Source organism: Amborella trichopoda, chromosome 12, assembly GCF_054954075.1.
Source record: "Amborella trichopoda isolate Santa Cruz 75 chromosome 12, AtrichopodaSantaCruz75HAP2 v2.0, whole genome shotgun sequence".
NCBI classification, from domain to species: domain Eukaryota; kingdom Viridiplantae; phylum Streptophyta; class Magnoliopsida; order Amborellales; family Amborellaceae; genus Amborella; species Amborella trichopoda.
The window spans coordinates 38,984,804-38,996,961 of NC_142347.1; the positions used below are offsets into that span (position 1 = coordinate 38,984,804).

Genomic DNA, 12,158 nt, shown 5'->3' on the forward strand with positions numbered 1-12,158 from the left:
GGACTCATCGATAAGGGTGTTAAAGCCAAAAAAACTTGTGAATGAGTCCAACCAAACGATAGGAGTTTTCACCAATCCCCTCCATGACAACAAAGATACCACTGGCAACATTGAAGTAAAAGACAATCCGCAAGGGAGTGTGGTCATGCTCATGATTGATGATGACCAGCAAGAAGATGATCCGGCCCAATTCATAATCCCCGCCGCCAATAGTAAAATGACAAGAAGGTCAACTTGACTTGTTGGAGCTTCATAGGGGACCTCCTTTGGACAAAGCTATGGAACATCTACCAAAATGGGATGAATATAATTATGAACCATTAGATGTAAAGAAATCCATTGATTGGGACAATATAGCCCCTAAAGGAGCTTCATCATTGAACAACATGTGAACAGAGCCCACCATTCAAATTTTTATAATTTTTTTTTTATTTCATGAATACTATTCACAAAGAACTATTCACGAGTAGTATTCAAAGGGGTAAAAATGTCATTACGAAATTTATACTTAAGTTAGGATTTTTTGGTCAAAAGTTAATTGTGGATAAATATTACCCAAAACAATAATTTTTCAACATAAATAAGGGTATGGATGGGCTGGAGAGTCGTTCATGTATTCTTTTTTAAAAAAAGGAAGACTGTCTTGTAAAATAAGCCCAAGGCTTGAGCCATACATGGGAGAAAGCCTTAGGGTTTCTCAAAAATTGCTTGTGTCAAGGTGCTTTTTGTTGATGTTTGTGTTTCTTCAAATTTCTCCTACATCACCGAGTCAATCCAGGTGACTAGGGCTTAGAACCCTACTGAGTCCGGATCCAAATCCAAGTTCTCAAATATTGCATGTGAGTAACACCTTAGAGGACTGTAATGCTACTAGAGGTCTTCCTTAGGCTTTCCTAATACCATGGAAAGGTGAGTAGCCTACCCCCCTCAACCTAGCCAAAGCATTCCTACATGGGCTGATGAATGCGAAAGCGCTACAAGGCTTTCCCCAGTGCATTGAAGGGAATTCTGCAGTGTATTAAAGGAATTCTGTGAATGGCATGAGATCGCCTCAGGAGGGTGACCTTGCCCCCTAACAACTTGAGTGCATTTGCACAAAACTCAATTATTTGAACTCAAATTTTAACCTGAAGAAAGTGGCTAATGTAAATAGCAAAGTGAACAAGGTGATAAATAGTTTAGTGAGCATGCATGTAAACAAGCAGGGTTTCGCGTTTCAGATTCTTGGCCACTGAGGTCACAGTGCTCCTGTTTCAAAACACTATTGTCTTTTTTCTTTCATTAAACATTATTACCACTATAAAAATAACGTCTTAGTTCTTCACGCATGCATTCACGTAAGCTCCTCCTAGGTTCAGCAAGTGCTCAGTTCAATATACAGCAGAGCACTGCATGCCTTGATACTGTTAAAACATATAAAATATAACTGAATGGGATGACAACTGACCATGTACATTTAGGCTCTTGATGCATCCAGACCCCTTTTACTATTCATCATAGTCCGCCATTTGTCCTTCAAATTTACCTATGTGAAGAGACAAACAGACACAAAATCAGCAAACATAATCTATAGAGCAAAAAAGAAACCAACCAGAGAAGTAAAGCTCTCGAAAGTACCTGTGTTCTACCATCAAATATTTCAGAATAACAATTTAAAATCAATTTCCAGTTTCCTTGACCATACCTTCACAGAGGTAAACAGAAGTATTAGACTTTTTATTAAAGGACAGCCCCGGAAAAATACAAGCACAGGCATCCTATTGAACCCAGTATGTCATCAAGTATCCTTACCATCCTAGAAAATGGCATTAATGAATAAAACAAAACAAAAAAACTACATATAACCATAAACTGGTACATCTGAGTATTTTCTTCATAATATTCAGCAACTGGGCGAGTCAAGTTGACTCAGGGAGTTTCTAAGGTTTGTAAGGGACTCAAAAGAGCTTCTCACCACCTCAGATCAGTCTCCTCAAAATAAGATTTGATTTGGAACTCTTAAAGTGTTTTTGGAGTGGAGGGGATTGACCTTTTTCATGCCCCTTATCCACTTCAAAAAGTGTTTTTGAAGATGGAGGAACGCATGGATCTTAAAACTTTTATATTTGCACACACACGCATTCATGCTTAAGGAGTAGGGAGAGCGAGAATAGTTCGACTCCATACTTATTCACTGCCTCTCTCAATGTTTCCTCTTCTAATAGAGTCCACTTCTTATTTTTTCTCTTCATCAATCTTTTACCAGCTTCGTCCATCCTCAAAGGGGAAACATGCCTGGTCCTTGGGCTGGGCAAATGGATTCCTTGTGAATGATTTGTGGATTCTTCAGAAAGGGATTCAATCGATCCATCATCCCACTGCCCAAGAAAATTTGATTCAGTAGGAATACCTCACTGACTAATCTAAAATATAAATGAAATCAGTTGAATAAATAAATAGTCCCACATGCACAAATGTATAGAAGTATGTAAACGGTTTGCAATCCATGAACGGAATGGCTGATTTGATTAGTAATGTCCATTTTACAGAAATGTATAGAAGCATGCAAGATAAACGGAATGGCTGATTTGTTTCCTTTATAGCTGAAACAAACTTAAAAAATAAAATTAAATAAAACAAAATTAAAAAAAAAAAAGAAGCATAAAAAACTCTTAAACTCTCCTGTCGACATTGTCACCTTTCACCTCTCTAGACATTCGGAAGAATACTAAAAGACATGGAAATCCACCAACAAGTAATGTGTGCACACACAAAAAAGTAGAATTAATACAAAGGATTGTGAAGCCATTAACTACCACGGCACTATGATAGCATACTCTGTACTAGAAACATCAGTTACTCATTATACTCTGTACTAGAAACATCAGTTACTCATTTCATACTTTACCTCAATTATAAGCACAAGGAAATTAAACAATTAAGTTCACCCAATTAAGTTCACTAGGGAGACTCCTGATTCCCAAACAGAAAATGATTCCTACAAACCAAAGGTATCCATTTAGATCATTAAAGCTTCTCAGCCCCATGGCAACCTGAAAACTCAGTTAACAGAAGCCCTTAGGGGAAGTGAAGCACATGTCCTGAGAACTACAAATAGAAAATGAGTATTCAAATAGGAGAAATAACTGAAGATGTCCAGCCAATCGTCCTATTCAAGAAGGAAACATGTTTTGAATGGTATACAAACCATGTAATCATAAAGACAATAATTTTAGAATTATCTCAAGAGAAGCATAGGCCTCATTCACAACTCTTACGTATAAACGGTAGCAAGAGAATTTCTGAAATCAGAACTACGCATGTCACAGTGTAATCAGCAGCACTTAATTTTTCTTCTTTGCATGTTAAAAGTCCTTTTCCTAATTCTTATCTCTCTTTTATCTAATAGGACCTATATGTCCTATTTCAGTTTGTATGAGCAGTATTTCCCTTTCATTATTTTGTTAATATAAAAGTGGCGTGAGAGGTGCATGAGACCCAATTCGGACTCTCACATCACTCTCCCTTCCTCTTCCTCATCTCTCTCTCCCTTCTCTAACACGATATCAAAGCAATGATTTTTTTCTGCCCTCTTGCTTCTTCTTTTCTATCCTAAAATATTTCTTCCCTAGTAATCATCTCCCTCTTGATTCTCTTCTCCATTCGAACAAAGTACATAAATAAACAAATAAATATTACTTGTCTTTTAATCTTCTCCCTCCTGATTTTCCTTTTTGTGTTGGTGGGCGGGGTCGGGGGGAGAGTTACTTCCTAGGGTTGTTCAATCTGAACCCTTGGGTTGTCTCCTGGTCTTCTTTTGTTTTTTTGGCACAGAAACCAATGTGGGCCTGCGTTTAATGTGGTTGTGGTGGTGTTCATGTTATTTATCTTTAAAGATCGAGACCAATAAAAGAATCATTACCTACTTTCAAGGTTCGCTGACAATCATAGATGATTCACCAAAAATTTCTCTCAAAAGCCCGAAGTTTTTCGTGTGGATAGGTGCTGCTCTAGTCTACTCAAAGAGTGGTAGCGTGGTGATGCTCAGATTTGGATAATGTGGTTTTGCCCTAGTTTGTGCAAGTGTAAGAAAGTGGCTATGCTCAGAACTAAAAGATAAGTACTTCTCTCCTTTTTTTTAATAAAAAATTGTTCCTAGCATTCTACTAGGCTTGGCGTGAATGATTATATTTGGTTGACCATTGACCCGCTTTATCTTTTACTACCGACACTCATGGCCAATGTTCAAGAAGGCAGATGCGGTTGCCTAGGCGGGCATCTAGATATCTGGGTGGCCCTAAGGGAAGGGGGTTGGGGCAGGGGCCATATGTTGTTTTTTGTGTGTTTTTTGTGAATGTATGTGTGTATGTGCATGTGCACGTATGTGTGTGCGTGAGGTCTCGCATGAAATTCTTAACGATCATCCTCTTTTTTCTTTTGGATATGTATTGCGAGAGAGAGGTCTCGAACACTTGGAGGATATGGAGGGAAAGAGAGAGTCTGTGCGACAGAGGGACCTCGCATCGAACACTTGGAGGTCATCTTCTTCTTTTTCTTCTTCTTACATATAAAGAGGGACCATATAGGTCCATGTGTATCTTTGTGTGTGTATGTGTGTGTGAGACAGAGGCCGCGCATCGAACACTTGAAGTCCATCTTCTTCTTCTTCTCATATGTAAAGGAGCACATGGATGAACCTGTGAGAGAGAAAGAGAGAGAAGGGCAATACCAAACCTTATTTTTATTTGGGTGGATTTGAATTCTTTTTTTCTTTTTTTTTTAAGGAATGGTACTGGGTGGGCGCCCACCTTGAGCCAACTTAGGCACCCGCCTTATGCATGCCCACCCAGAGCTCACCGCCTAGGCGGTTGTTGACTAGTACGCCTCAACGGCTGTCTAGGCAGCCGGGCAGCTGAATTTTTCTTCACTGCTCATGGCTTGTGAAAATTAAACCCGGGACTTTCCGTCTTCCAGAACATGTGGCGATACAAATTACTTCAACAAAATTAAATGAGTCCAATTATGTTATATGGGCTCAATTTGTTGAAGTATCCGTTGGTGCTAGGGGAAGTTTGAAACACTCAACTGAGCTTAAACCAAGTGACTCTAATAATAGATATAAAGATTGGATGAAAGAGAATTACATAAACATGACTTGGTTGTGTTGTATGAAGCCTCAAATAAGTGCAAATGTGATGTTTCCTGAAACCGCTAAAGGAATTTTGGGCGGCACTGAAAGAAACATATTCATCAGATAAGAAATCTAAGGTAAGTAAAATGTTGGAGGAAATATTTCAATTGCAACAAGGTAATAAGAACATGAATGAATATTATAGTGCTCTTAAAGGTACGTAAGAAGAGCTGAATTCGTATCAACCTATATCTAGTAATGTAGAATTGCAGAGCGTAAAGAATTCAAAGTTGCCAATTTTTTATCGAGTCTTAATCATGAGTACCTCATCCTGTTCGTGATCAGATTTTGGCAAGTGGTGAGCTGCCACCCCTTAATAATGTGTACGCACAAATTCAACGTCTCACCATATCTACCTCCCCTACACCGTCTAACACTACTATTAAGATGGATTGGCATTGAATACATTTGTGGGGAGAGGTGATGGAAGCAGATGTAGGGGATGTGGTTGTGACCCAGGAAGGGGCCGTGGTAGAGGTGATGGAGGCAGCAGTCGTGGAAATCTAAAATGTATGTATCGTGGGCATACAAATGATACAGTTGTTAAGTGTTGGGATAAGATTAGTAGGCCTGCTTGGGCAAATCAAGTTACCTAAACATATGAGGCAATGATGTTTATATGAATGGGCCTCGTAATCATCACCGACAGCCAAATTCTATTGGTGCCTCTATTTTACTTATAAGAGAATAATATAATAAACTTGTTAAACAAGTAAGCAGCCTAGTGACCATCCTTCTACTTCCAATGCCACCCCTGCTAACTCGAGTACCTTTGTGTTTCTTACATCTCAAAAACCTACTCCTTGGGTTATTGACTTAGGAGCTTCTGACCACATGTGGTGAGCCTTCTGTTTTTGTATCTCCATATCAGTGTTTCAAAACCTGTTGAGCGATGCCTAGGCAGTCAGGGGATCCAAGCTACCCAACACCTAGGCGAGAGCTCAGAACCTAGGCAGCCCAGTAGATCTAATGTCAAAATCTTCTAAAACACCCTCTAATAGACCTATAAAACCTCTAAAACTAAACCTAATCTCAATAGAAATCACAAAAATCTAGTTTTTTCAGGTTTTTCTCTCTAAAATGGGCTCTAATGGGGTTTAGGTTTGAAATGAACCTAAAACCCACCTTTTCCCCTCTTACTTTTCCAAAAGGACGCAAAAATGCCCCTCAAGAGGGGCAATCCTGCCCCTAGGCGAGGTGCAGGACCTAGGTGACCGCCTAAGCCCGGGCCCTCTAGACCACCTAGGCGCTTGGCGGTCCGCCGTTTGGAACAATGCTCCAGATAAGTATATTTCTAATTCCTTTGTTACTTTGGCTAATGGATCATTGTCTAGTGTGTCTGCACAAGGCACAATTATGCCTACTTCCCTTTCTTTGTCCTCTGTGTTAAATACTCCAAAGTTTTCTTTCAGTTTATTGTCTGAGAGCAAATTAACTAAAGATCTTCGCTGCTCAGAGCAATTAACTAAAGATCTTCGCTGCTCTATAACTTATTATACTCTTCTTGTGTATTTCAGGATCGAAGGACGAGGAAGACAATTGCAATGTGACTCAAGTGGCCTATACTATTTGAATTTGATTGGTGCTGCTCTTCATTATGTTGCTTTAGTTCTAGCAATGGCCCGAGCTGGGCAGGTCCTGGCCCTAGAACAAGCCTACTCCCTGTAGGGCCATCCAAAGCCCAGCCCGACCCTAACCAGCCCTAGACCTGGCCAAGCCGGGCCGGGCTAGAAAATATTTTCAAAAAATATAAGGAAAAGTAAAGAAAAATGAGGGGGCGAGTCGGGACAAACTAGGACAGCCCAGTCATGGCCCCAGCCCGGCCCAGGCCAAAGTTTTTTAGGGACAAGCCCATCGATTTGGGCCAAACCGACAGCCCATTGCCACCCTTATGTTGTTTCTCCCTTCTAAAGGCATTGTCGCGGTTGGGGCCATCCTTCTCTCAATAACTTGAAGTTGGTTAGTCCCTTCTTTGGAGTACGTGTCTACTTTAGAATATAAGGCTTGTCAGTTAAGCAAGCATCATAGGGTGTCATTTCGTCCTAGAACTGATAAACAAAGACTTGTTTTGTTTATAGTTGTTCATTCTGAAATGAAATATGAGGTCCTGCTAGAGAACAAAGTTTGTCTGTCCATAAATATTTTGTAACTTTCGTGGATGATCATTCATGAATGACATGGTTATATTTAATAAAAGAAAGATATGAGATTTTCTCTATTTTTAAATTGTTTCACCAGGAGATCCAAACTCAATTCAATAAGAATATGTCTGATAATGTTAATGAGTATCGTTCTAGAGAATTTCAAAATTGTTTTGATCAAAATGTGATTTTATATCAAGCTTCTTGTGTGCATACTCCTCAGCCGAATGGGACCGCTGAAAGAAAAAAAACATTTACTTGAAGTAACCTGCTCTTTGCTAATTAATATGCTTATTCCAAAAGTTTATCGAAAGATGCCTTGTTGACCTCATTCTATGTACTTAATCATATGCCCTCTTCACTTATGAATGGAAAAATACACTATGTTCTCTTCCCAGATACTCCATTATTTTTTTCCTCCATGAGTTTTCAGGTGTGTTTGCTTTTGTTCATGCATTAGGTACTAGTAATGATACGTTAGATCTTCGAGCTGTCAAGTGTATATTTCTAGGGTATTTACGCTTCAATAAAGGTATCAATGCTATCATCCTAGTTTATGAAATAATTTGATTGTGTTGATCTTACCTGTTTTTAAAATGTTGCTTGTTTTTTTAAAGAGGGCCGCATGCTTGATGTGAATTTGTTTTATCCTGCTCCAGAAGAAGTCTCACAAGCCTCATCCTCTATAATTCCTCTTCCTATTCCTGTTGATACTTCTTCATCTCAGTTGCCTAGACCAGCTAAACCTATTACTTCTACACATCATAATGGTATCTACTTCTTGCTCGTGACTCACATTCTGTGTCTAGTGATGGTAATGCATCTATTGCCATACATAAAGGTATAAGGTCGTGTACTCAACATCCCACTGCTCGTTTTGTTACCTTTGCAAATTTGACCCAATCATTTCAAAGTTTTGCTTTAGCTCTTTCATCTATTTCTATCCCTAAATCTTCTCATAAAGCACTTTTTCCAGCTGGAAAAAGAACTATAGGGTGTCACTGGGTTTATGTAGTAAAATATCAGCCTGATAGCACCATTAATAGATTAAAAGCCAAGTTGGTTCCCAAACGATACACCCAAAACTTTGGCATTGATTACTCTGAAACTTTTGCCCCTGTTGCGAAACATATTTCAATTCAATTAGTTATATTTATTGCAGCAAACAAGGGCTGGCCACTGTGGGACCTTGATGCGAAAATGATTTCCTCCATGGTGATTTATTTGAGAAGGTGTTATATGGAGCACCCACCTGGGTTTGTTGCTCAGGGGGAGTTATACAAGATATGTAAGTTGAAGAAAGCTATTTATGGCCTAAAGCAGTCCACACATGCATAGTCTACGAAATTTAGTGAAATTGTTGTGGCATATGGATTTCGACACAATCATGTGAATCCTTTTGTGTTCATCTGGAAATGGGACTCCAAGATAATTGTCTTGGTTGCATATGTTGATGGTATCGACATTACAGGAAATGATCACAAAGGAATTAATAATTTGAAGAGCTTGAAATATATGTTCATTGGATTTGAGCCAGCTAAGGTACTTTCTAGGAATTGGAGTAGCCAGATCAAATCATGGAATTCACTTGTCACAAAAAGTATGTGACTAATTTGTTGATAGAGACTGAAATATTAGGGGCTAAACCAGTTGATACTCCTATGGATTCAAATACAATGTTATTAATTGATAAGAAGAGTTGTTTGATGATCCATGAAGGTACAGAAGATTGGTAAGCAAGCTAATTTATGTGACCACTACTAGGCCTGATATTGCTTTTACATAAGTGTAGTGGGTCGGTTTATGCACTCTCAGAGGATTCCCCACTAGCATGTTGTGCATGGAGTTTTGAAGTATCTAAAAAGGAGCTCCATGTAGAGGCCTAATTTACAAGTCAAACAATCATTGGACCATTGAGGGTTACCCAAATGCCAATTAGGCAAGTTCTCCATCTGACAAGCGGTATACTATAGGTTACTGTACATTTATTGGTGGAAATCTAATTACATGGAGAAGAAACAAAATGTTGAGGCTAGATCAAATGCAGAGGCTGAATTTAGAGCAATGGCACATACTACATGTGAATTGATGTAGCTAAGACACTGATGCAGGAGATGGGGTTTACTGTTGCGGAGCCTATCAAGATGTATTGAGATAGTAAAGTTGTAATTTTTATAGCCAGCAATCTGAAGTCATGAGGGAACCAAACATATCGAAGTAGATTGTCATTTTGTTCAAAAGAAAGTCACTAGTCAGCAAGGGTCCACTTCGTATGTGAAATCTAGGGATCAGTTGGTAGACATCTTCACCAAAGCTCTTGATCGTACTTCATTTCAAACAATTTATTCCAAGCTACGCATGGGTGACATTTATGCATCAGCTTGAGGAGGAGTTCTAGAAGACATTTTTTTAATTCTTATTTCTTGTTTATTTTAAGTTAAAAGGAAATATAAGTCCTATCCAGTTTGTTAGGCAGTTTGCCCTTTCACTATTTTTTATTTACTCTCACGTCACTCTCCCTTCTTCATCCTCTTTCCTTTCATCTGCATCTCCCTTCTCTGAAAATTTGGTCTATACATCCTTCATTTCATTTATGCATCACATACTATTTCATTTTACTTTGTGACCATGGCAAGGTAAAAAGTCGTATGTAGTTGATTTAATGGATAGGGCCTTGCCCTCTCTGATATAAGCTCAATAAGGGCTGGTGTACCATAGTTTCAGGATCCCCCTCCAAAATCTCGCTCCACAGCTCCAGGAAAAGCATCTCAGTTTTTTTAATTTTGGGGTCTTGATCCCCACTACTAGGAATCTCGATCCCCACCGTTAAGGATCTCCATCCCCACCTTAAGGGCCAAGATAACGACCAAACGGATGAATTTATTTATTTATAACCAACTAGTAATACAACTATAGTTCAAAATATAGTTGCATTTCTTACTAGCTATAAATAAAGAGATCCCTACTTTAAAGAGTATACATACTCCTAGACCATATATACAATTTTTAAGGTAGGTAGCAAGATCCCCAAAAGGTTGGGAACAAGATCCCTATCATTTGGGGATCTCGATCCCTAGAATATGTATTGCTCATATGGCACTCCCAATCATAGGATTTCTCTAGCCTTTCATTATCCCCTGATCCCAACAACAATGTGGTGTACCCTACATAGTCAAAACCACTAATATGGTCAATTATCAATGATTTTAAAGTTTATAACAGTCATAATACATTGTGACTGTTGGTAAATCGCCTTTTCCAAAGTTCAAAACAATCAACCGTGTTATATCCCTCTTTTTCAAAGCATAACCTGCCACATCAACTTTTTAAATAACATCCATTAAACCATTATATTCCAAAATTGCTACACATCATTTCGGGGCCCCAACAATCTAAACCTTTATACCATTAATCCATTATTTTGAACCTTGTTTGTAACATCACAAAAGAAAGTATAAAGTATCAAGATACATTATTCTTATGACACACATAGAACGCACTTGAATATAAAATGCACATCAAAGATTCTCCCATGGAACCATTCAAGTAGCTTAAACTTCTCAACCAAGAAATCATAGAATTCAAAGGAACAGGTAACAAAGGTTGATATCAGGCCAAAATTTTAATCAGAATTCCAAAATAGTTTGAGAAAGGCAGAAGGGAATTTTACTGTTCCGTTCCCCATAAATAAACAGAAAATAAGAAATATTACCACCAAGAAAAATTAAAATATGAATTTTTAAAAACAGATTTGAACATAAAATTTCACACCAAAAAAAAAGAAGTTTTGAGCATAATAAACTTTTCACAAGCAATTTCAGGTCTCAAGCGATTCAAAATCAGTTATGACCCTAATAATACAAAAGACCAACTACCTTTCACTTGCCAAAGGTTGCATTACATTCTTTTTGCTACTTCCAAATGAATCCACCATGAGAAGTTTCTAACAACAAACATTAAAATCCACAATAGTGACAATCATTTACCATACCAGTATTAACGAAGAAGCACAGCTATATTTGGTTACAAAAGACACAAGGGCATTCTGAAATTCTCAAGATACAAAGATTACAGATTATTTCACAACCTATGCATACAAAGGTGATGTAAGAGCTGTTCAAGGTTGAATAATTTAAGTCCAAAGTTAATTAATCCATGGTGATTACCCAGGAGAAAATTATAAACTTACAACAAACCTCAGTATGGTAGAAAAATTGTTAAAGCAAAAGCATCATCTTAAATTATGGTATGGCTTTCAAAAGACACAAAAGGAATTATTCCAGTTGTTTAGGTTTTGGACCAAGTTACTGCTTATGGATAATGGCTTACAGGCAGGGCACAATTGTCTTTTCTTCCTGTCATACAGTTGACAAAAAAAGGGGTGCCAACCCCTTTTTAAATATAATGCAACACACCACTTATTTGTGACATGCTGCAATGCGTCAGGCACGAGATTGTGCCTACCAAAATCACTGAGAATAGACTGCAAAGACCATATTGCACATTACATCCCAAAATCTATTCTGGAATATTTCTCAAACACAGCCTTAATGATAAAGCCAAAGTCAGATTGTAGTAAAATGATCATTCGGAATGGTGTCACTAGTCATGCTACATTACTGGTATAAATTTATTATGTTTTCCCGTGAAAAATATTAAAAAAAAACATCATAAGCTCAGCCCTTTTATAGCACAGTAAGGTTATAAAACCATGATATTCTGCAAAACAGAAGAAGTCACAGGTACAACACCTTCACATATGCTGCAACAGTATAACACATACTCAAAATATTTCCTTTCCTTAATAAAACGACTAAAGTTTCAGCAAGATTGAAAAGACAATATTA

General features: G+C 38.1%; 1 protein-coding gene across 5 annotated transcripts in view; it reads right to left on the reverse strand.

Moving 5' to 3' along the window:
* The window catches only part of LOC18446903 (uncharacterized), a 44,274-nt gene that overhangs the window by 24,267 nt on the left and 7,849 nt on the right, over nucleotides 1–12,158 (reverse strand). For all 5 annotated transcript variants that reach the window (XR_016045817.1, XM_006857008.4, XM_020675192.2 and 2 more), the window contains 3 exons: nucleotides 2,167–2,357; nucleotides 1,618–1,684; nucleotides 1,448–1,525 (listed from right to left, as the gene is read on the reverse strand). Coding sequence is in view for 4 of the 5 variants with exons in the window: in XM_006857008.4 (XP_006857070.3) it covers nucleotides 1,457–1,525; nucleotides 1,618–1,684; nucleotides 2,167–2,357 (327 nt within the window). In the remaining variant the exon portion in view is untranslated. The remainder of the gene's footprint in view (nucleotides 1–1,447; nucleotides 1,526–1,617; nucleotides 1,685–2,166; nucleotides 2,358–12,158) is intronic.